Consider the following 25432-nt stretch of genomic DNA (forward strand, 5'->3'; position numbering starts at 1 on the left):
AGTAGTCCACCAATTAGAATGTCTCTTTTCCACAGAGAAGTAGTTGTCTCCTTTAGCATGGTGGCTCTCAAACTTGAGCATGCATCAGAAATACCTGGAGGGCTTATTGCAACACAGATCACAGGACCCCACTCCTGGAGCTTCTGAAGTCAGTCTGGGATGGGGTCCCACAATTTGCATGTCTAAACGTTCCCAGGTAATGCTGATGCTGATGATCCAGGAATCACATTTGAAAAGCTATCGCCTTAATAGGTGACTCTATTTTTTTTTTAAATATATTGTCAGAAACTATTCATGATATTGACAAGGTTTGGTGGTTGTTGCCCTCCATTGTGTAAGGCCCAGGTATTTTGTTATATGTTACATATTCTGGAGAAAAAGATTTCTAGGACTTTTTAAAAACAGAAATAGTAATTATCTTATTTTTCTAACAGCTTGCCTCTGCCCTTGACCTGCCTCTTCTTCGTATCAATCAAGCAAATAGCCCTGACCTTCTCAGTGTGTCTCAATATTATTCTGGTGAATTGGTGTCCTATGTGAGAAAGGTAAGAAGTACATACAGGTGATTTTGCTTTGATTAGCTGATTAGCTAACTGCTGTTTAAAATACAGAAGTATACTTGGGCCCTATAAAATGTATATTGTGTTCCTTTTTTGTTTGTTTGTTTTAAACTTGATTCCAGAAATTTGTAATACTTGCAAATAAATGTATTCTTCCTGCTATTATAGACAGGCAGACTTTACTTTCAAAGAAATTTTATATCTATTTTTTGAATGCTAATGGTATTGACTACCATTTTATAGATGCAGAGAGGGAAGAACAGAGATTGTAGCAGTGTCTTCAAAGTCACAATTGGTTGGTGAAAGAGAGCTAGATCCAACATAGCCTCATCTGAACTTAATTCAAGCTTTCTTGGGGTCCTTGAAAGTTTGAATATCGTATGGTTCAACAAGAAGCCAGACATGCCTGGATCAAAATTCATCTATCACATACTAACAGAGTACTCTACAACGATGATACTTGATGTCTTGGAACTTCAGTTTTTATTTTTCCTTGCAGTGCTGAGGATTGAACCCAGGGCCTCATGCATGCCAGGCAAGTGCGCTGTCACTGAGCCACATCCCCAACCCTGAACCTCAGTCTTTTAAAAATCTTTTTGCAGCACTTTGAAGGATTATTTTTATTCTGTGGGCAGTTAATGTTGGAAGGAGGGAGCTGCAGCTGCTAGCAATTAGGAAAGCAGCTCTGCTAAGTTCTCCAGCATTACCTCCTGTAGACAGACTGCTGCTCGTGCACACCAGAACCCTTTTTCTTACTATCATCCTAATATCTGACAGCTAAGAAAAATAAAACGAGGGTGTGCAATTGTATTTCTCCCTTTCTCTGCCCTCACAGGTTTTGCAAATCATCCCAGAAAGCATGTTTACATCTCTTCTAAAGATCATAAAGCTTCAGACCCACGATATCATCGAGGTGCCTACCCGCCTGGACAAAGACAAGCTGCGGGACTATGCTCAGCTCAGCCCACGATACGAGGTGCCATGTTTCCCTGACTGCTGCCTTTTCATATTTAAAACTAAAAGCCAGGAACTATCACAGGCCTGTGTCACCGCCATGACCTGGGACCACTAGACTGATTCTGATTCATTTTCTCACACTCTTGTGATGACCAGTGTTTACCTTTTGAGTATAGTCACACCTAAATTTTAGATGTGAGAAACTGAAGACCAAAGAAGGGAAAGTTCTTTGTGAAATGTTGGAGAATAGATTGATGTCTCTGACTCTCTTACCCAACATGTCCAATATGGACTTCACTTATGCCACAAATCCTTACTTCTGTATGGGCCCGTGGATGCCGATGTTCTTTACAAATCTACACATCCATTTCCTATGCTTTGCCTATTCCAGGACTATTATCCAGTTATTTTATCCTTCCATAGAAATGGCAAGTCTCTTATCCCAATTGCTTCATAATTCCTCTTTTTCTTTGTTATAGGTTGCCAAGCTCACCCATGCTATTTCCATTTTTACCGAAGGTATCTTAATGATGAAAACAACTTTAGTTGGCATCATCAAGGTAAGTGTCTCGATGCTGGTCTTTGTGCCCTTGTGGTTAGTCGTTTGGATTTTTCTGGTAATTATCATGTGTGGAACAGGGAGTGATTTTATCATCTTACTATTTCTCATCACAATTTTGGTTTTACCTCACATGTTGATGAAGAAAAATTACCTTTATTGCTCATAATAATGAAAACAATCTTATGTATAATCTTAGAATTTCTTCTAGTTCTGGAGGGGAAAATGTATTAATAACTGTTTTATACAAGAGTTTTTTTAATCTAAGAAAAATCTGTTTCCCTGAATTTTTGTCATAGCAAAGAAAACAAAATGGCTCAATTTTCTTAGGCATGATTGCTTTCTACTTTTTATTTTTTTTCCCCATCACTGCTTCTCTCTTTTATTTTAGTGTTTCTATTTTGCACCCAGGTGAGGAGAGCTCTTAGCTTATAAATTATCTTATAATTTTACCCTCTGGTCATAGACTGTTATCCCCGCTGACACATGCAAGCTTCTCTTTTATTTTTTCTTTCTTCTCCTGGACCCCACTCCCATTCCCATTCTTCATAGCAACCACTCTGTGTCTGAGACATGTTCCTAATTATGCAATTTACTAAAAATGAGAGTACTTGCTTATTTAGGGGCACACAATTGAATGTCTGCTTGTATTTCTGGTTTCTCTGAATCATTGTGCACTCAGTCTTTTTCCAACTTTTCTTACTGGTTTTTGCATTTGAAATTTATTTATGATGCTGTAGATCAGATAATTGGTTGCTTATAGCTACATCGAATTCCCCACTTTACTGAACTATCCTACCAGAGACAGACACCTGTTCTTCCATTATCACAACCACTGTCACAGTGAACATCTCAGCACTGTCCCCTCTCCAGGCCTGTGTGGGAATTTCCCTGAAATGGACATACCTAGGAGTGGCATCTCAGGACCCCACCGCCTCTCTGTGTTTATTTTGTCTGCATGCCTCTAGCCTGCCTTCTGAAATGACTATTTCCTGGACTCCACCCACATCTTGGCGATTACTTGATGTTATCCTCTTTCTAATCTTTTGCCCAAGGGGTATAATCGATATCTCACTGATGTTTTAATTTGAATCCTGCAATGACTCATGATGTCCCCATGTCCCCTTCACATAGTTTATTGTACTTTTATTTTTCCATTTATCTGATATGAGAAGAATTGGAACCTTTTTTTTAAACTAGATAGCTGTTGAATTGCCACATAAACATTTGCATTACTAAAATACAAAAAAAAAAAAAAAAACCAGAGGAAATGAACCTAAATACAAACGGAACATAGGTATACGTTTTCTAGAAAAATACTTAGAATAAATAAATAAAATGTCATATGCCCCTGAAATTTCAATAGACTCTGCTCGACATGACTTTAGGCCTGATGCCAAATTAATTAAGATGATGTGCAGAGAATACACATGCTGGTTTATTTACTCCCAACTAATCCATAAGTACGATGAGCCCTAGCAATGCATAGGGAGAGGTAGAGGAAGAATGTGATAAGACCTAATTATTAGCAATAATTAAAGAAAAACTGCTTAATAAAGTGTAAATCTTTGCCACAGTCTTTTGGAAGGAATGTCATACTGACCAAGCCCATCCAATTAGGAGACTCTGCCAGTCCAATAACAACAGCTAAGGACTGTTGGAAGGAATTCTGTGGCCCTCACTGATCTTTAACCTCAGCATCTTAAGGATGTGTTTCAAAACCTTACAGAAGTATAGGATCACTGTGCTCAAAAAGACTTCAAACCAGTAAGATATACAGAAATATACATGAATAGTCATTGTTAGAGGCAGACAAAAGAAAGAATCTAAACACCCATTGGTAGGGGAATGGCTAAATGATATGACACATTCATACTGTAGATTGCTCTGCTTTTGTTCAAAAAGAATTTGCCCCTGGATAGTTTCCAAGATAGAAAATGTAGGATAACATACATGTTATGATATATGTATATAAATGAATGTTTATGTTTAAATACACATGTATGCATGTGGTCCCATTTAGATTTGTAAAATCAAATATGTGTGTAGATGAACATTTCTGTGGATGAATGATTAGAGGAATCTGGAGGAAGCCATGAAAGCTGTTAACTGTGCTAACACAGGAAGGAGATGGAAACATGAGGAAGGGGCTGCATGTGTGAGACTTTCCTAGCTGTGGAAACTTCTGCTGATTAGTGGAAATCCAGGAAGAGTGGAAGAGCCACTGTTTCACTAAATCTCTTCTTGGTTTTGTGTGTGTGTGCTAGGGACTGAACTCAGGGCCTCATGCATGAAGTACATACACTTCCACGGTGCTACACCCAGCCCCTAAGTCTGCCCTTCCTGGGATCATTTCTTCAAAAGCTTTGTTATTTCTCAACTATGTAGATATTTATAATTTTTAATTATAAAATAAAATACAGATGCTAAGTTGCAGAAATAATTGTATGGTTTAATATATTATTATGAGGTTCACACTACTCATTCTGATCACCCTGTGAGTCAAGAAATCTATTTAAGGGGCTGGGGATGTGGCTCAAGCGGTAGCGCGCTCGCCTGGCATGCGTGCGGCCCGGGTTCGATCCTCAGCACCACATACCAACAAAGATGTTGTGTCCGCCGAGAACTAAAAAAATAAATATTAAAAATTCTCTCTCTCTCTCTCTCTCTCTCTCTCTCTCTCTCTCTCTCCTCTCTCACTCTCTCTTTAAAAAAAAAAATAAATAAATAAATAAATTGACTGATTTTTAAGTGTTGAACTAATTTCATTTGTCATGATGTAGTAACTGTTTAACACATTTAAAAAAAAAAAAAAAGAAAAAGAAATCTATTTAACCACCCCTACTCCTGTGTCTCCCCCATGTGCCCTGACCTAGTCTCAGTCTCTCCCTTTATGGTCTTAGTATTCGCAGATAAGTTTGTATACACTGTAGTTTAGAAGTGCTCATTGAAGGAAAAACTGTTGTCTCTCTGAAGTCTGTGTAACAGCAGGTTTCTCCTGCACTCCTTTCTTTCCTCACAGTCAATCTGCTGCAGAGCCCAGGCCCTTGCCCTGCAGCAATGCACGCTTGGGGGTGCTGATGGCGTAGTCCAGTTGTAGTTCCCACATGTGTTTCTCAGGCTTTTGTGTTTTCTGCAACTTCCATTACAGTTGTCTTTGAAGTTTAAATATAATCCAAACCAGATGGGCCTGTCAGTTGTCTTGGTGACCTTAAAAATAATGATTCTTTACAAATCAAAAGGAAAAGAAACAAGTCTCAGGGTGTTCCAGGGCATGGGCTAAAACCATTTGATGTTCTGTGGATCTGACAGGAGATTTATTTAGGGAATTACAATAGCTTTCTCATTACAGAAAAAAGTAATAAGTGTAGAGTTTGATAGTAGATTTGCTTTCCTGTTTTATCATCCTAATTATAAATGGCATCCTAAGAATATTGAAAGAATAAGAATTATTCCATTTATAGTGGTGTAACTCGAAACTTGAGTTTGCTCACCTGGAGACAGATGGCCCAAGATGACATCTGGAGGAGAGACAAGCAGCTGAATTCAGCCCAGGCCCTTCATTCCTCCGCCCTTTCCTTGTGATAAGAAAAGGCACTTAACATTTAACGAAATGATGAAATGTGAGGCAATTAAAACTTTCCACACTCATCAACTTTGACATATCATGTTGTAAATTATCTCATGAAGCTGGCCGAGGTGAAGAGCATCCTAAGAGGTGAAGGTTTAGAAATTCTGCCCAAGCTGCCCCAGGTCAGATAGGGATAGGAAAGGGACAAAATCTAAATCATTTAGAGAAGAAGGAGGAAAATGCTGCGCTACCTTCTGGGAATTGGTTTTCCCCTGTGTTTCTTCAGGACTGGCCTTTTCCTAACTTGTGATTCGCACTTAGGTGGATCCGAAGCAGTTGCTGGAAGACGGAATAAGGAAGGAGCTGGTTAAACGGGTTGCTTTCGCCCTTCACAGAGGACTGATATTCAACCCTCGAGCCAAGGTACCAGAAGACCAAATTGCATCCATCCTGTTCTCGCTCAGCTCACAGCTTGGACAATTTGTAACAAGACCTTCCTCCTCTGTCCTTACAGCTAGTGTGACCTTTGGGACCAACAACTGATAGGCTCTTTGCTCCTCTATTATAATCCATTCATTTTACCAGGAAATCCTTTTTAAAACCAATGCTTCTTTCCTTCACCTGTTGACCCCCAAGTTTAAGAATTGATGTTTACGATTCAGAGGGTTTTTTTTTTTTTTTTGCCGTTTTTATTTTTTAAGGTACTGGGGATTGAACCCAGGGCCTCACATATTCCAGGCATTCCACTGCTGAGCTACATCCCTAGCCCTTTTTATTCATTTTTGAGAGTGGGTATTGCTATATTGCCCAGGCTGGACTTGAACTTGCAATCCTCCTAACTTAGCCTCCCAAGTATCTGGGATTACAGGCTCATGTCCCAACGCCTGTCTCAGAGTTACTTTTTATAATTAAAAGAATTTATTAGCCCTAAAGCCAATAGGATCTATGAAAACTGACTTTTTATTTTTGTTTTATCTGTTGGAAAATATAGTAATTTTCCCATGAGAAAAATAAAGAGGCCTAAAATTTATAAAGTATTTTTCAAATCAATGAATTTAATTTAAAATATTTTTAAGGGTACTAAGATGAGATATGTTCACCAAATGATATGTGAGAAATCACCAGCATTCATTGTTTATATTCCTTTATAGGAAACTTTCTTTCCAAAGGAACAAAATGTACTCTCTGCTAAATATCTGACATCTCTTGCCACTCGACCAAGATGAAGTCGGAAATTTTCCAGTGTTTATACTATGTCTTAATCTGTGACTGTGGCTCCTTAGTCAGTGTATTAAAGTCTAATGAAGGTATTAGTAATGATAATCTTTTGGAATGTGGCCACAACTCTCAGCTGAATTGGCAAAGGAGCAGAGGAGTCAGATAACTTTTTGGAGCTTTTTTGCACAATTTCTTTTTTTTTTTGCACATTTTCTCTTTTTCACACAGCCAAGTGAACTGATGCCCAAGCTGAAAGAGTTGGGAGCCACCATGGATGGATTCCATCGTTCTTTTGAATACATACAGGACTATGTCAACATTTATGGTCTGAAGATTTGGCAGGAAGAAGTCTCTCGTATTATAAATTACAATGTGGAACAAGAGTGTAATAACTTCCTAAGAACAAAGGTATTTAACAATTTTAAAGTTCTTGATTTTACTAGGTATTTCTTATGTTTAAAATACACACTCTAAATCTCAGAGGTGCCAACAAGAAAGTTTGTTTAAATAGATACTCAAAATCAGTAAGCACTCGAGAGCACCTTCAGGAGCCATCAGGGTGGCAGAGAAGTTGACATGGCACCTTACCTCGGCGAGCTTCCTGCCTCAAGAAGGCAAGCATGATTACATGGCCACAGAACGGGCCTGGTGGCTATAACTTTTCAGCCCACATGACTGAGTGCAGGAGACAGGCACCTCTCAGTAGGTTGGATCAGGGAATGTACCTGGTCTCTGGGGAGAGGAGCACCAGGCCTTCTGCAGCGGTGCTGGGCAGTCTGAGTCCGCCTTCCCTCCTCCTTATCAACAGCACTTCACCATCCTGTGAGTGGGTCTTATGGTTTTGAGTTGTGGTTCCTAATGGCTGGTGACCTTGAATGCCTTTTCATGTGCTTACTGGCCATTTTAGTGGCCATTTTCTTTGAGAAAATATCTATTGAAGTTCTTTACTCATTTTAATTGGGCAAAGATAGAGCCCCGAATTCCTGAGTGCCAGGCTGAGATTTCTGCAATCAGTAAGGAGCACTGCAGGTTTTTAGGTGAGGGCTGACATGACAGGTTATTAAGTGTCTTCCAACCTTATAATATTTCAGGGCTTTCCATTATACTGATGCACATCAGCTCATAAGACAAAAACCCACGGCCTTCTCACTTCTCCTTAGTTGCTTCAAATATTTCCTTATTTATGAATGTTACCTATAGCATTTCTGGGAAGCTAGTATTAAAAATTTCCTCTTTAAACCAAAGAGTAGTCATTGTCACTGTTCAGTTTTATCTTTGTAAAATTATGGGGAAACAGATAAGTGTACTAAATATTTGTGGTTTTGTTCCCTAGATTCAGGACTGGCAGAGCATGTACCAGTCCACTCACATTCCCATACCCAAGCTCCCCCCTGTGGACGAGTCCGTCACATTTATTGGTCGACTTTGCAGAGAAATCTTGCGGATCACAGACCCAAAGTAGGTGTTTCTAAATTCTGCTGAGCCTTGAGTCCCATGGATGACCATGTGTACCTGTGTCACTGTGGCATGCGCCCTAATTCCAGCCCCTGGATCTTGCACTTGTCACCTCACATCCTGACCCTGAAGGTGACCTCCTTGTTTCTTAGCCCAGCACAAAGCCCTTTTGATAGTAAACACTAACATCTGTGGAGCGCTTACCAGTGCCCTCTTCTCAGCATAGAATACATCTGTGCATCAACACAGTACAGTAATCTTGGGAGGTCAGCATTATTGTTATTATTCCCATTCTAGGTATGGAATAACTGAGGCACAGGAAAGATTAGTCACTTGCCCAACATCATAATAAATGGTTTGCCCAGAATACACAGCAGGCCCTCTGCCCCTGGAGCCCAGCTCTGTTGAACAGCAGACCACTTAACTTTGTGCCTGGTGAATCCCATCTATAGTCACATCACATGGGTTCTGCATTCAGCAGGAACTGGGCAAATATATTATTAAAACTATCTTTGACAATATTTTAGGTGGGCATCATGTTAGAGACTGGCATGCTGCCGCTCAGTTCAACTGAACTCATTTTCTCCTCTTTCTTAATCTGAGCCACAGGAGAAGCAATTGGTACTAAGACCAATTGAGGGAAGAACAGGTTCCTGTCTTCTGTTTCAGGTTTAACCCGGGCACACGCTCACCAAGCAGAATGATTGATCAGTAGCCCAGGAAAATATCATTCTTTTCTTTCTCTACCTATGCACATATAGTTGAATTTGTACCACTGTATTATCCAGACTGACTTTGTCTTTTATAACTTGGGAAAGTTGACAAATTACTTATAATCTTTGTTCAAAATTTCCAATAGAAATAAGAAATTTTATCTATTACTCATGGGCTAAAAAGAGTAAATGTTCTAGAAAGTTTTGTGGCTCCTCAATTCTTGGTACCCAGGAGTCAAATCACGGAAGCCCTTTTAGAAAATGGCCCACCTAGTTCCCTGTTTATACAGCAGGGAGGATCAGTGGGCTTCTCAAGGAGTCTCTCAGGGGACATAGTCAAAGAGCCAGCTCTGAGAGGGAGAACACTTTTTAGGCCTGAAAGCAGAAGTTGAATGAAATCACCTTGTTTTGTTCTCCCGCTTACTTGCAAATTTAATCCCCCTGGGGCTCTTTTAGCTCCTCCCAGACCCCTGTTTAGTAAAGGTGTATAGTGGTGGATTTTAGAAAGTGGGGCCTATACCTGTTGAGCTTGTTGAAAAGCAGGGGCTGGGACTCTGCCCACATCTCCTGAGCCTGAGTCCCCAGGAGTAGAAAGTGGGCATCTCTGTTTTTAACAGCTCTGCAAGTGGTTCAGGGGCCCTCCTGACAGTATGAGAGCCAAAGATTCTAAGTGGCTGTTAGGGGTGCAGAGCTAGAGCCAGGCCCATCCTAGCAACACCGAGCAGTCGCTGGATGCTGCTGGTTGTCATCATAAGTGTAAAAGGAAGCCTGGGAGGTGCTTGGAAGACAGCATCTGTGTTTTTAAGGAACTGGGAGGAAAGAGCAAACAGCTCTGTCATCACTGCCTGAGATGTTAGTGCACAAGGATTCTCAGTTCCTTCCAGGCCAAAAGGAAATGACTTGAGGCCTATCTTGTCCTCAGTCCTGGCTGAGGGCAGAGCCTAGCCTGGTCTTCTCAATGTGACTCCAAACCAGTGGCCCTTCCCAGTAGCAAGGAGTGACTGGAACCATGAGGCCTGCCAAGGAGGGAAGGGGTCCAACTATTTGCCCGCTGTCCACTGGAGAGGGTCACTGTGCACTGTGCTTTTTCCTCCCAGTTCCTTAACTGGGTGCCTGGACGCAGAAGTTAGAAAACACGAGTCATGTACCTGTTGCTCTGAGTATTCAGTACCCCAGATTCTGATGAGTCCATGTCTTCAGGATGAATTCTGAGCCACTCTGGGGCTTTTACTTTGTTTTGCTTTGGTTTTAGGATGACATGTCACATAGACCAGCTGAACACCTGGTATGATATGAAGACTCATCAAGAAGTGACCAGCAGCCGCCTCTTCTCAGAAATTCAGACCACCTTGGGGACCTTTGGTCTGAATGGGCTAGACAGGCTTCTGTGCTTCATGATCGTGAAGGAGCTGCAGGTGAGCTGGGGCAGGCAGGCCTATCTCCACAGGGACGGGAGAGGACGGCTTTCGGGGCCAGTTAAACCCACGTGCCTTTTCTTTTGTGTTTTCTTACACTGACGTCAGACGTATTTGATTCTTACGGGTAGATAAGAACAGAGAGTAAGCTGGAATGTCTTTGGCAGTCATAGTATTGGTACGGTAGACTGCTTTGGGGAGTCTCATCTTGTGAGGATGAGATATTTTATCTTTAAAGCCAATAATTTCTCCCCACAAGACCCTGAGTTGCTGCTGTCCTGTCTTCCTATTTAGAGGCTGTGTGGCTCAGGTGAAGTTCCTGTTCCTCACAACAGTTGAGTAAACTGGAGTATGTATTCTTTCTGTTCATTTTGTTTGGTTCTTTAATCACACATCCTTGTTTTTAGAATTTCCTCAGTATGTTTCAGAAAATTATCCTGAGAGATAGAACTGTTCAGGATACTTTAAAAACCCTCATGAACGCCGTCAGCCCCTTAAAGAGCATTGTAGGTAAGCATCCTGAGTCCAGCCAAGGAGGGGGTGACACTGTGGCCTTTCTGAGTTTACTAAATAGAAAATTGTTTTTTAATTTTTCAGCAAATTCAAATAAAATTTATCTTTCTGCCATTGCCAAAACGCAGAAGATTTGGACTGCTTACCTCGAGGCTATAATGAAGGTATGTTGTGGAGAAGACGATAATCAATACTATGTTTTTAGCTTATTTCCTTGTACCTTGTTGGTCAAAAAAAAAAAAACTACTCTTGCAATTAAAACAAAAATATTGTACTTTATTGTTATTTCTAAATTCACTTACTCCTTTGCTTCCTCTCTGGAATGTTTTTAACGAGGCTTTTTGGGGGTCTATGCTTCCCTTTTGCTCAGGAAAACTAGTTCTTTTTGATTTTGCCTTTGGCTGGAGATGTTTCCATCCAAGGAGATGGAAATTTTCTTCCAACCTTTTTAAATGAACTCACCTGTCCATTTGCAGTCCTGGGGGCTACAAGGACTTCTGTCCCTTGCCCGTCTTGGGTCTATGTAGGTGTTTGGGAGCCAGGTCCTCAGGGGCGAACATTATGCTTAACACTGTCAGTAAAACACAGTGTCTTTGGAAATGAGGATGAATGGCAAATGAGGAATTCATCAGCTGGGTGGAAACCCAGCTTAATTTAGAATCCAGTCATCCCCCTTTCCTCCCTTCCCTGTGGCCGTATGTATTTCCCATGGCCCTCTGCATCTTCTGCGTGTCCCTCTGTCATTGATTGCCACCAGAGATGTTCAACAACACTTCATGAAGTACCTGTTATGTGCAAGGTCTTGGCGGTTGCTGTGAGAAAGAGTTAAAGGAAACCCTTTGTGTTCCCTCGAAGTTTTCTTACTCTAGTGGGAAGGAGTAGATTCCCTGGGGGGAAACTAGGATTCATGCCATGGGAGAAGTCTAGAGGCCACAGGGATGGCTGCATTCTCTTGTTCCCAGTCGCAAAAGCTATGGTGTTTCAGCCAGACTCACTTTTTCATTCTTGTTTTTGTTTTATCTTTGAGAGAACAACTGGTAAGACAAGGAGCTTCTGGCTCTGCTGGGTGTCCTCTTGTGCAGCTGTAACACTGCCTCAGCCTCTGACCGTCTGATGTGAGGGCTTCTAGGCCACGTTTCCAACTGCAGGAAAGCATTTTAGAGGAGTGGGAAATTACCTGCAGTCACACAAGCAGAAACTCAGTTTGTGGGAGCGTACGGAGATTACAGGGACTCTTCCAAGGGCCTCAGAGTTTGCCCCTGACTTACCAGACTCTTCTAAGACCAGCAGCTACAATGCTGTTAGTTATAATTGCTAGTATTCACTGGTAGCCAAGTGGTCATGTCTAAGTCAGTGGTCTTTAAATAAAGCCCCCAGGGGCAGATTTGTCTTTTATCTAGAATTAAGCAATTGCAGTCACTAATCCAGGGTTGACCTGGAACAGTGATGGAAGTGTTGACGGTGACAGCAGCTACGAGTCACACACAGTTGTGGGGCCCTGGAAATGCTGCTTGTAGAACTGGCAAATGAAATGTTTAATTGCATTTCATTTTAATTTAAATAGCTACATGTGGCTAGTGACTGCTGCCCTGGACACTGCCACTTTAAAAGAATCTTGGGGCAAGAATGATAAGCCAGGTGTCTAAACAGGCAGATAGGTAGGTGCAGTGAGTTCCTCACCCACACCAGGCACATTAGCCTTTCCAATAGTTTCTAAGCTGGTCATGAAGACCAAAAATAAGAAATGTCAGTCACCAGGAATCCATATCCATTAAATGAGAACAAATTACATTCAACCAATTTTATTTGTTTCCATTTCTAATACTATAATTGCAAGAGAATCATTGACCCGGAGTACCCTAGACAAAGTTATGCAAGGAATTATACGGTACAGGTTCAAGGTTTCAGGGACCTTTTTGAGTAGCCTGAGAGAACCTAACATTTTCTTGGCCTTATTCAAATTTTTTAAAGAAGTTTTTAAATACTTTTATTTTATGTATTTATATGTGGTGCTGAGGATTGAACCCAGTGCCTCACACGCGCTAAACAAATGCTCTGCCACTGAGCCACAACCACAGCCCCTCAAAATTTTAAATAGTACTTTTCTATAAATTTAAAGACTTCTTATCTATCAGTACCATTTTTTGGATTGACTTTTATTTCTTCATGTAAGTGGAATAATAGTCTTGTAAGAATACATGGAGGTTATTTAACACGTTATAACTGCCACAGACTCCATTATCTAAATGACTTCTCTCCTCTTCCAGAGGAGGCCACTCTGTCTTTCTTAGCTCTTCTCTGCGCTGAGCAACTTAGGGGCAATACGTTGGTCTCCACCTGGTTGCCGCTTATATTACAGAGGAGCCTCTGCCCACCCCTCCCCCTGACAGTCCCCTTGCCATTCCTCAGAGATGCCCTCCCTAGACAAGTTCCCTAACATAAAAGGTGAGCATGTCCTGTGCAGCTCATGATGGTGACAGGTTGATGGGGGGAGCTGAACTCTCTCCAGCTTACCCCAAGTCAGTTCCCGTGCCCCACGGTCATTCTGGACTTCTCCACAAACCATTTATACTCCTCACTGCTTTGGGATTACCACAGTTGATCTACCTTCTAAACATGACTCTTTGACACAGTTAAATAGTTCTAATAGTTTGATCATTACATTTCATGACAGTTGGCCTCCACTCTAATCCTCTGTTTTATTTTGTTTTGTGTGTAGATGTGTGCTTATTCATTTATTTATTTGGTACTGGGGATTGAACCCAGGGGCACTTTACCACTGAATACATTCCCAGTCTTTTCTATTTCATTTTGAATCAGGGTCTCACTGATTGCTTAGGTTGACCTTGAACTTGTGATCCTCCTGTGTCAGATTCCCAAGTTGCAGGGATTACAGCTGTGCGCCACTGCACCTGTTTTTTACATTCAAAAGTATTATTCTGAGATGGTGTCCCATAGATGTCACAAGATTCCCCCAAGAGGTCTAAGGCACATTTATCTAAATAAAAATGATTTTTTATAGGTCCAGATAATTACATGATCTATAATCCTGTGTGACATGGATTCTCAAGTCCCAAGAATGCCATTTCACTGTAGTGTTCACAAAATTGAGAACACTACAGTGAAATGGCATTCTTGGGACTTGAGAAAGTTTGGTGTAGGATAAATAGGAAGAAATCAGGCTTCTCATAGCAACTGCTAAACTTGAAGGCTTTATTCCAGAAGTCAAAAAACATGGCTTCACAGTGAGCATCTTTGATACGAGAACAACTGAACATCAGTGGGTCACCGTGACAGCTTCAGACGTGGGGCTGTTGAGGTTGGCAGGTGGGGCTCTTCCAAGGTGTCCCTTGAAGGGTTTAATGCTGGTGTCCCTGGAGCCCGTCCAGGAAGCCTTACACATTCTGCCGTGTTGTGACCTTCAGTGCACAGTTGCCACCCTGTGTTTGCCTCCTTGCTCTCTGCAGGACTTGACCCTGTACCACCTCTTCTTTTCCTTGCTCTTCCAGGTTGGACAGATGCAGATTCTGAGACAGCAGATTGCCAATGAATTAAATTATTCCTGTCGGTTTGACTCCAAACATCTGGCAGCTGCTCTGGAGAATCTCAACAAGTAAGTGCCAGGGTTTCCAGCAGCCCTCTGTGTGCCTGGACTCTTCATCAGCCAAGCGCCCTGGTCCCTTCAGTTCTTACTGTTCCAAGGTGTTTGGGATAAGTGGTCTCTGAATTTCAAGGCCTTCTTCCCACAGATAAACAAATCTTTCTAGAGAAGAATCTCTTAATATTCTCTCTTTCTTCTCTCTCTGATGAATTCATTTATTCTGCCAATATTTTTTGATCACATAATACTCACCTGACATTGCACTAGGTACTTGTACAGACTTGGAAAGTAGTTATTACCAAAAGGCACAACTGGCCTTCTACAGGGCTGATGATCCCTGATCACCCAGAGAAAAACAGAAAGCGTGTTAATAACCAGGAGAGAGTATGGGCCCCTGTTCCAGGGCACTCCCACATCCACCACCCACCAGCACCCTGCTCTCATTTCCAGCCTTCTGCTGAAAGATGAACTCTTCATGCTTTTCCATTACAAAGTCAGTACTTTGAAAAAAGCAGGTGTTGAAACCACTTCAGGCAGTTCATAAGTCTGAATGAGGAAAGAATTTGATCTAGGCTGACTCCAACAGACGAAATGATTCTAGGTCAGATTCTCCACTTACAAGCAATCACAGACGTGCAGATTGGGAATTAGAAGGATCAAGCCCCCATTTTGTACACAAGAAAACTGAGGCCTAGAATGATCACATCACTGGCCTGTGTTAACTGTGTGTGAATTCAGCTAGAGCCTCATGTTGCCCACTGTTTCTTCTATGTAGGGCTCTCCTGGCAGATATTGAAGCCCATTATCAGGATCCTTCACTTCCTTACCCCAAAGAAGATAATACACTTTTATATGAAATCACAGCCTACCTGGAGGCAGCTGGCATCCACAACCCGCTGAATAAGGTTTGTAATTAACATGTACAGAGGTGTGGTGGGGGCCATGCACTGCAGAAGGCCATTTGACCCAGGTTACAGATCAGTGCATGAAATGTTTGGAGAACTTGCATTCAGACCCCAGAGCTTCCATTCTCTCAAGTTCATGCCCTCCCTGCTTTGATCTCACTTTCCCTGCCTGGCTCAGGGTGTGAGAATCAAGCACTGTGGTGTTGTCAGAGCTGTGGAAACACTGTGTCCGTGAAGATTGGCTTGGGCCTAGTCTGAGGTTGGAGCTTGGACCTCGTTGGTTAATGCTGACCAAAGCTGCGCACTCACGGGTGGTGGGGCCCACAGGGCTGATGGTGCCTGTGCCCCTGGCCAGTGTGCTACCCTGCCCCTGTGGAAGTGAGTGGTGGGGAGAATGGCATGGCTGTGCCTGCCCTGTCTTTTCTGTCCTGTTAACTGGGAGGGAGACTGCTCTGTGACGCTGCCCTGGGGAGCCAGTGACAGAGGAGGACTTGGCTTTCTGTCTCTGTGTCCTCTCACTAGCTGCTTCCTGGGTCTCTTCCCTCTCTCCTTCTCTGCCCTTCTCTCCCTGCCTGCTCCTTGCTCTCTCCCTGTCTTGCTTCCAGCTCCACCTTGACTGCTGAGTTTTGCCCTCCCTCCCCTTCTTGCTCTCCACCCTTCTCCCTCCCTTTATTACTGACATGGCAGGATTCAGGGGGAAGGAACTGCTAGTCTCTAAAAAATTGTTCTTTCCAGAAGGACTAAAGGTGATATGGGTATTTGTGATTGGATGGGGTTACAGTTGATAAATAGAACTCGGCAAATTAATGGAAGAATCTAAGAATCAGACAGCAAGCTGAATGACTTGAAACTTTTCATTTGAAAATGTGTTCTGTGTTGTTTTATAATGAGAAGAAGCCATCAATTTTCCTTGCCTTTCTCTTTCCAGATTTATATAACAACAAAGCGCTTGCCCTATTTCCCAATTGTCAACTTTCTATTTCTGATTGCTCAGTTGCCAAAACTTCAGTACAACAAAAATCTAGGTACGTATGACATGTGTTCTTTGCAATAAGTTATAGTAACAATAGCTTAACATTGATATGAGATCGCTTCTTAGTTATATGTATGCTATGAAATCCATGTCTTTGGCCTCTGAAATATTCTGACACCCCTTCAATGGAGCCAGTAGACTCCAAAATAAGGCAAGGACCTTTCTAAGGGTTCCTTATCTAGCCTGCATCATGTGAGGAACCTGTTCTTTGCTTCTGTCATTTAATGTTTAAGCAAATCACTATGGTGTGAAAGAAACTTCTTTTGGCTAATGTTCTATTCTTGCAACAAGTGCCACCTGCCTCCAATGTATCGGGAACTGTGATTTGAAGAGTAACAATATAGCTAAGGAGGTAAGACTATATACTACATGGATATCTAATTCTTAAATATGAGTATAATTATATGTCATAATATTTGGTATGAGCAATAGATACCAAAGTGGATTTGTCCTGTCTAGAAATATGATGAATATTTTTGTCATTGGTTAGTTTATTCTGAACATTTTTGTAATTACCTTATAGAGTCTCAAATACTTCCTGTCTCCAAACTTCATATCCAACTAAGTGGAATTTTTTTTTAAGAGAGAGAGAGAGAGAATTTCAATATTTATTTTTCAGTTTTTGGCGGACACAACATCTTTGTATGTGGTGCTAAGGATTGAACCCCGGGCCGCACGCATGCCGGGCGAGCACACTACCGCTTGAGCCACATCCCCAGCCCCAGTGGAATTTTTTTTAACCCACTATACTTTTTAATTTAAAAAGCACTATAAGAAGATTTCTACAAATGTCACCATATATTTTCTTAACCAGAGATTTTAAAATGCATTTCTCTCTTAAATAGTTTCACTTGATATTTCTTGAACATTTTTAGGGCAAAAGTATGGGGTCTCTTTTAATGTCTTTTTTTCCATTCAAAAATATTTATTGGTTGTAGACATTATTCCCATCACAAGACCCATAACTGCCACAGAATGTTGTCAAAAAAAAAATAATACTTGCTATGGGAGGGAGGGGACGGATGTATGTTTAGATTCTAGCTTCACCACCTGTCACTTATATGACTTCAGCGGTCACAATCAGTCCAGGGAGCTGTTCTGGGATGGCTGCTACACAGGGACAGGAGGTGAAGGCTCGTCTTCCCAGAGTTCCTCCTCTCTCAGCGGTCCCTGTGTTTTTATTCAATAAGAACATTTTCTCATAAACCATTGCTTGTCTGTGTTCACTCTATCAAGTTTTCCCCTTATCAATCTGCTCGTTCTATGAAATCTTTGCCTACCCCAGGGTCACAGAGATGTTCCTCTAGGTCTTTTCTACAAGCTTTGTGGTTTTGACTTTTACATTGAGGTTCATCTTGAGTTACTTTTTAATATTTTTTTAGTTGTAGATGGATACACCACCTTTGTTTTATTTCTTTAATTTCATGTGGTGCTGAGGGTTGAGCCCAGCGCCTCACATGTGTAGGCAAACGCTCCACCACTGAGCTACAGCCCTAGCCCTCAGGTTATTTTTTGTGTATGACATGAGGCAGGAGTCAAGGCCACCCAGTGTAGTACTATTCACTATAAAGATCTCTCTCCATTAAAGTTTGTGGCGTATTTGTAGAAATTCCACTGATCGTACAAGTGGATTATTCCTAGGGTGCTCTGTTCCGTTGACCTAGTCTTCTCTCCTGGGCCGACACTGCTTCACTGGCTTCAGCAGCCTTCCACCCGGCAGTGCAGGCCGTCCAGCTTTCAGTGTGTTTCCTAAGCCGTCTCCAGTTGCCGGTGCAGCCCTCCAGGCAGAAGTCAATCTCCAGATTTTGGCAGAAATGCTCAGGGAAGAGCCAGCTTGGTTATTCACTCATGTCTTAAATTTCTCCCACTCTCTTGATTTTGGCAGACTGTGTTCTTGTGTAACACTCAACGTTGTGTTTAAAGATACTTTTAATGCATTTTATCCAAAATTCAAATTGTTTTAAGAGAGTACTTCAGGGTACCTAGTCTGCCATGATGCCATTAACAGAAGTCAGTTATGGGTGACTTTTGCTTTCTCATTTACCTTGATCTACTTCTTAAAATTGTCTGCAGTAGCATCCATTAATTACATAATCCAAAAAAATTGTAAGTACATTTGTAAATTAGTAACCATTTCATTGTTTTGCATCATTTCATGCCACTAGGATGCTCCTCCATTCCTATGGCTAATTCACGACATATTCCAGAATTGTCGTTGCCTCCATGTCCCCTGCCAGTGATGATGGGGGCCCCACACATTGTTGTTCATGATCAGTAAGATTTAGTGAACTTTGCCAAAGGCAAGCGCTTCACTGGGTGCTTTCGTTGGTTCCCTTGCAGGAATGGTCTGCCGAAAACCTGCCGACCCTGTTGACTGGCCTCCGCTCGTCCTGGGACTGCTCACTCTGCTGAAGCAGTTTCATTCCCGGTACACCGAGCAGTTCCTGGCGCTCATCGGCCAGTTTATCCGCTCCACAGTGGAGCAGTGCACAAGGTACAGGAGAGTAAATGGAACTCAGTGGCAACAAAGGGAGATTGACCTGCATGTCCCATTCCTCTTGCAGCCCTGTTGCTCTTGGACCTTGGATCCATCTTGGATCCAGCTCTCAAAACTCAGTGAGCCCCTGCATTCCTGCCGGCCACTGCCAAGAGATGGCTTCACACACTTCAGTGCAGACAGACACAAGGGGCCAAAGCCAGGGCAGAGTTGGAGTTCTGGTGTGTAATGAAACAGGCATGGCCTAGAAGCTGCTATTTGATACAGATTTGTAAACCTGTAATTCCTTCTAGTTCTTTCTCCCTCCTCCCCAATTGTAGTTTTTCTAGGATAGGGAGAAAAAAAGATTACATCCCTGAGGTGTTGGGTCCTGAGCCTCTTCCTCTGCCATCCTAAAGGGTCAGCCTGGCTAAATAAATTTCTCTGTCATGATACACATGCAAAATCTGAGAGATTACACTTCTTGGTCATCTGGCCAGTATAACTTAGACTAATTATTGAGGGCAGTCTTTCAGGTCTTCAGGAAACACTGCTGAGTTCAAAAATTGGAAAGGACTTCAAAGGCCATTTAATTAAGCTCCCCGAAAGTGCATGAATTAGGTCTAGGACTCCCAGCAGGTAGTCAGTCCTCCCAGCTGCAGGCCATTCCCATCAGTGAGGTTCTTGCCACCTCTTCAGGCAACAGAGTACACTTGAGAGGTCTTGTTCTCAAAAATAGAAAGTTCCTGATGGTTAGAAACCCAGGTCTCTGGGAGTTTCACTCACTGAGCTTTCTTCTTCCCATTGAGATAACACAGAATACCCACGGTCTGCACACCACTTCCAACTCTTGGTTTCAGTAGCTGCCATAGGCCTTCTCTGTCTAGACTCCATCCTAATGGAATTTGTTCCTGATGTGCTGTAGTGTGGGGGTTGCTCACCTGTCAGGGCATCTCTTCTGAGGGTTTGTTATTGGCCATTATAGAGTGTGACTTCCCAAACTCATACTGAAATTCTGAATACAGCCCTGCAGGTGGAGTGGACGCTCCGTGGAGCTGGGCCCCCTGGATGGCAGTGCTGCTAGAACTGACAGCCACTGAATACCAGGGGCTCAGACTCTTTTGCTTTCTTTTTAAATCCTGTCTTTTTTGCCCATGAGTTACAGGCCAGTTCATCCCAATCTTGGTTAATGAATTAAATAGTAGATACTGCATGGTTTTTTAGATCATATAATCGGAATTGCTTCTAAAAGCAGAATTTTGAACAGTTGGGAAAAGGGGGGGAGCAGAAAGGTAAGAACTGTCAAAAATGAAATCATAACAATGACCAAGTGAGGTCAGTTGGGAAGGAAGGTAGTAGGCACCTGAAACTGTGCAGCTGGCCAGCCACAGAGAGGCAAAGGACTCCAGCTCCCGAGTGTGAGAAGTGACCTCCACACACCTGGCTGTCTCCAACCAGAGTTCCCTGTCCTTCCTGTTTCTTCTGCACTCATGACTATGACCAGCCACGAAGGTGCCCTGTGAATTTGTTCTTTATTAGTCTTTCAGTATTTTGACTCAGGGCCTATCATGTGCTAATCAGTTAATTGATCCGGACTGTTCTGTTATAGCCAAAAGATACCTGAAATGCCTGCAGATGTTGTGGGTGCCCTTCTGTTCCTGGAGGATTATGTTCGGTACACAAAGCTCCCCAGGAGGGTAAGTCATGAATAGGACAGGACAATATTAATGCCAGTTTGTGAACAGACGGTAAGAGCAGCAGGTTTACACAGTGGATGCCTCTGAGCCCTTGCCATTTCTGTGTCCCCTGCTCTAGGTTCCTGCCTTCCCCACCAGGTGGGGAACTCCACCTCCCTCCTGTCACTCCATTCTGCCCTCCTTGAGGCAGCTCCCCTGGTTCAGGGTCAGTTCAGTGTGACAGACAGGCCAGGAGGGGATTCCTAAGTGGCCAAGGAAAGGAAGAATCTTGGGTAGTTTGTTTTTTCTCTCCACCATGACCTGGTACCACAGTCTGGTGAAGTATGACCATGGTTAAAGTTGTACAGACCACTGCTTTTTTTTTATTAGTTATTGATGGACCTTTATTTATTTATATGCAGTGCTGAGGATTGAAACCAGTGCCTCACACATCCTAGGCAGGTGCTCTACCACTGAGCCACAACCCCAGCCCCAGAGACCACTGCTTTTTACCTTCTAAGAAATTCCTTCTCACTCTTAAGTTGCACTTGGTTAAGTTTTTTTTTTTTTTAAGAAAGAGTGAGAGAGGAGAGAGAGAGAGAGAGAGAGAGAGAGAGAGAGAATTTTTAATATTTATTTTTTAGTTCTCGGCAGACACAACATCTTTGTTGGTATGTGGTGCTGAGGATCGAACCCGGGCCGCATGCATACCAGGCGAGCGCGCTACCACTTGAGCCACATCCCCAGCCCGCACTTGGTTAAGTTTTAGCTCAAAGAAAGAGACTTGATACTAAAGACTTTCAACAAATACTGAAAAGTTATTTCCCATTTTTAAAAACTAGTAGGTTAGGAATTAAAGATAACAAAACAGAGATTTTTTTTTTTTTTAGTGAACTAGCAGAGCTACACTTAATAGTGAAACGATAGTGGCATTCTCACAAAAATCAGGTCTATAAAAGTGGCAATGATGGTACTGGATCCTGCTGCTCCTGTTGTTGCACAGTTGCAAGGTAATAAAATACAGCGCATAGTGGAAGAAGGCAAAATTTGTACTCTTTTTTCAAGGATGTAATTGTCTTCCTAGCATCATGTGAAAAAACTTTTAAAAATGAGTTTAGGGAACAAGCTGGTTATAGAGTAAATGTATAAAATAAATAAACTGATAACCAACAACATATAATCTGAAAAAGGTCCCATTCACAGAAATGACCAAGAAATAATACAGTTGGGGAAACTTCTATAAGAAATATGAAAAGAGTATTTTAGGGGAAAACTATAAATTTTTGAAAGTCCATGCTTCTGAATTAGGAGATTCAAATATTATAGAGACATGTTATTTCTACTTTATAGATTTATTATAACTAAAATCAAAATCCCAGATAATTTTTAACTTCAGTTTTTTTAATTACATCAGATTTGGGCTATAAGCAATTTTTTTTAGAAAAAATATTAAAACATTTTATGCTATATATTAAAACAAAAACTACAAAAAAAATCAAAAAAATATGATAATGGTATAAAACTTAATAGAAGGATCAGTGGATAAAACTATGTGCCCTAGAAACAAATTTGTTTCATATAATTTTATATTGGGCAAAATACCTTCTCAGACTGGGGAGGAAAGGAATGTTAGGCAGGAGACCTCTTATTCATTATGAGGTTGAAAATAGCAGCTTAGTCCCTTCACTTCTCCCATGTTGTTAAAATTGATTATAGATAAGAATTAGGATGAAATAGGAAGCAAAGACATTAGAAAGTTTAGATGAATATTTCACTTATTACAACTTTCTAAGCCCAGTGCCAAAGGAAGAAACTATAAAGATTTAATCTTGAATAAATGCCAAAAATAAATAATTATCTATTAAATGTCTCTCAAAAAAAGGACAAATTAGAACTATTAACAAAAGACAGGTTTCCTTGACTGAGATGAATAGTGTGCTCTACCATTCCATTAGGGGGAAAAAGTGGGCAAAGGAGATTAACAGGCAGTTTTTAGGAAAAGAAATAGAAATGGGATAAACATTTGGAAACATGTTCAATCTTACTTATATCCAAGGGGCACAGACCAAAATAACAGCAAAATTACTGTTTTAACCTGTCCAGTTGGTCAAAGTCAAGTACTGGACTTCCAACGCTTAGAAGGGTTTGGAGAAATGGGACTCCTTGGTGATAGTAACTCAAGTATGGGTGGCTTAGCCACCCAAGAGGGCACTTTAGCTCTATGATTTGTTTTTTTTGTTTTTTTAATTCTAGTAACGTATTTATTCTGAACTCAGCAATTCCACTGCTAGCAGTTTACCTACTGGATATAGGTGCAGAAGTTCACTATGATATGTGCAAAGAATTGATAACATTTTGCAGGGATAAAGAACACAAAATTGTGATCCCAATTTTGAGTCTATGTATGTGTATGTGAGAGAACTGCAAAAACCCATATTATCAGTGTTGGTTTTCTCAAGGGGGTTAGCATTATAGAATATTTCTTATTTTATACTCTTCTGCATTTGCTCTATTTCCTGTAATTAGCAAGTGATACCTTTATAATCCTAAAAAATTAAACATTTCTTTTAAAAGCTACTCATCTCCAGCATTTGGAGATCACCCAGTATCATAGCCCACTCCAGCCTTCTCAGGGCTTCCCCAGGACAAATTAAGGAATACAGGCCTTTGAGGACTCTCGGTTTTCCCTTAGCCATACCCCCACTGTCACCTGCCAGACTTGCTCTTTTTCCTGGGTTAGCCTCAGCTAATGAAGTATGTCGTGTGACCTGAGATTACCTCTTGGTACTTCGCAGAGGCATATTCCTAGCAGATCACAGTCCCCTTGAGAGCAAAGGAGATCACATTTGGAGCCGGCAGGACCTGTAACGCCTCCTGTCACGTTAGCAGTGGCTAGAAGTGAGACACTGGGACAGAGGCCATCAGAAACAAAAGTGGCTATTACAAGTAGTTCCCTTGAGCATGGCTCTTTTCTGTGTCTCACTTTGCTCCAAAGGATCTCTTCACTTCTGGAATTTTATGGAAAGCTTTGAATCTGTCCAGCTGTAACACCGAATAACTTACTCCTTTGTTTAATGTTGCAGGTTGCTGAAGCACACGTGCCTAACTTCATTTTTGATGAGTTCAGAACAGTCCTGTAAATTTTTTGTTCTTTTACTTCTTATGAAACGGTTGTCCTTAAATCTCCCTACCTTTGCTAAAATGAACTTGGGAATGCAAAGAAACTCAACAGCTCGTATAACTGCAATTTTTTCCCTCCATTGTGGGAAACATCAGACATTCTGAGGAAGATGTATCTCACTACTAGTTAATATGATTAATATTGTTTAAATCATGGTATTATATGCAATTTATATCATGTAGAAGCAGAACAAATTTTGTACTGCCTCTTATAAATGCTTAATGTAATTGTTACGTATAAATCCATTTAGTTTTATGTTCTAAAGAACTATTTGTGCAACTCTGGATTTTCAGTAAAATAGAATTCCCTTCGTGAGGGAATCTCACGAAGCCAGTTGTCCTTCTGCTTATGATCTAAAACCTGCTTGTTCAACCCTTGGAAAAAAAAAAAAAAAAACTTCCTGGAAAGTAAAGATGGCTCTGGGTAGGGATGGTCCCCACCCACCAGAGGCTTGTAGACATGTGGCCTCAGCAAGACATGTCACATGTGTAGTGACTGCTCAATACATGTCCCAGATGCTGTGGCAATTTCTGGTGTCCAAGGTTCACCATCCTCTGCCAGTCTGGTACCTCATGGTCCTAGCACCTCTTCTGGGGGATTCCTTAACTTGAGGAGCTCCTTCCTACCTCTTCCTTCCCCGCCAGAGTCCCCACATTCATAAACTGTTTTACATTTTTTAAAAAATGATTTTGTAAAAGCATAACCATGATTTCTAACAACCTCAAAATCCGTATTCACTTCTACATGAAAACCACTCTGAGAAGGGAGCTGCCATTCTGCTGTGGCAACTTGGGACCTCAGCAACTTGGATGAGTGCAAGCAAAATGCTTTGCTCTGAACCTGAAGCCAGCCATGTTCTCTGGAGAAGAGAAGAACAAGCAAAGACAAAATGTCACGTTTGGCTCTTAAAGGTCCCCCCCCAAAGGCTCATGTGCTGAAGGCTTGGTCACCAGCCTATGGCACTGTTGGGAGGTAGATCCTTCAGGAAGTGGGGCCTAGTGAAAGGAAATTAGGTTGAAGGGGTCCCTTGAAGAGGATAGGGGACCCTGGCCTATCCTTTCTCCTGCTTCCCAACTGCCACATGAGGTAAACTGACTTCCTCCATCTGGTCACACGCTCTCACCACAATGTACAGGAGTGAAACCTTTAAAACCGTGAGCCAAAATAAATCTTTCCTCCTTTTAGGTTAATTATCTCAGGTATTTTGTCACAGCAACAGAATGCTGGAACACAAACAAAACCCAGATTCCCATAAGTGCTTGAGTGGTTTAACAAGCTGCCAAGGAGGAAGCACTAATGTGCGGTCAGGAGGCAACTTTTGAGACTGGTTCTGTCCCTGCGTAAACCTTGTTCATCTGCAGTTTGAGGGCTAAACCATTGGGGGGGGGGGGTCCTTCAGTTTTCTGATTTTATAAGACATTTCTTTTGTCCAAAGACCTCAAATCCTAAGCTACTAAAGCGCAGGGCGGGGGAGTGGGTGATTTTACAAGCTTTATTTCACTATCACAGTGGGAAGAATTTTTAACAGGGCCCAGTAGAGAGGAAGGGAAGCCTCACTGCCCACGGACAGGTTTTCTGGATTTCTCTTTTTTTGGGGTG

At 41.8% G+C, this 25432-nt stretch overlaps 1 protein-coding gene across 5 annotated transcripts in view; it reads left to right on the top strand.

The window, feature by feature from the left end:
- Washc5 (WASH complex subunit 5) overlaps positions 1 to 25166 on the top strand; it is a 58712-nt gene extending 33546 nt beyond the window's left edge. For 3 of the 5 annotated variants that reach the window (XM_026407281.2, XM_026407276.2, XM_026407303.2), the window contains 15 exons: positions 435 to 545; positions 1396 to 1536; positions 1997 to 2077; positions 5969 to 6070; positions 7094 to 7273; positions 8199 to 8323; positions 10286 to 10448; positions 10856 to 10958; positions 11046 to 11125; positions 14471 to 14574; positions 15338 to 15467; positions 16396 to 16492; positions 18841 to 18994; positions 20586 to 20673; positions 23736 to 23878. In XM_026407281.2, the coding sequence (XP_026263066.1) occupies positions 435 to 545; positions 1396 to 1536; positions 1997 to 2077; positions 5969 to 6070; positions 7094 to 7273; positions 8199 to 8323; positions 10286 to 10448; positions 10856 to 10958; positions 11046 to 11125; positions 14471 to 14574; positions 15338 to 15467; positions 16396 to 16492; positions 18841 to 18994; positions 20586 to 20673; positions 23736 to 23792 (1716 nt within the window). In that variant the 3' untranslated portion in view covers positions 23793 to 23878. Of the gene's footprint in view, positions 1 to 434; positions 546 to 1395; positions 1537 to 1996; positions 2078 to 5968; positions 6071 to 7093; positions 7274 to 8198; positions 8324 to 10285; positions 10449 to 10855; positions 10959 to 11045; positions 11126 to 14470; positions 14575 to 15337; positions 15468 to 16395; positions 16493 to 16791; positions 16963 to 18840; positions 18995 to 20585; positions 20674 to 23735 lie in introns of those variants that run through there. The other 2 variants (XM_026407288.2, XM_026407295.2) reach the window with 2 other exon arrangements.
- Positions 25167 to 25432: the final 266 nt, after the last annotated feature.

This window comes from Urocitellus parryii, chromosome 7 (assembly GCF_045843805.1).
Source record: "Urocitellus parryii isolate mUroPar1 chromosome 7, mUroPar1.hap1, whole genome shotgun sequence".
Lineage (NCBI taxonomy): Eukaryota > Metazoa > Chordata > Mammalia > Rodentia > Sciuridae > Urocitellus > Urocitellus parryii.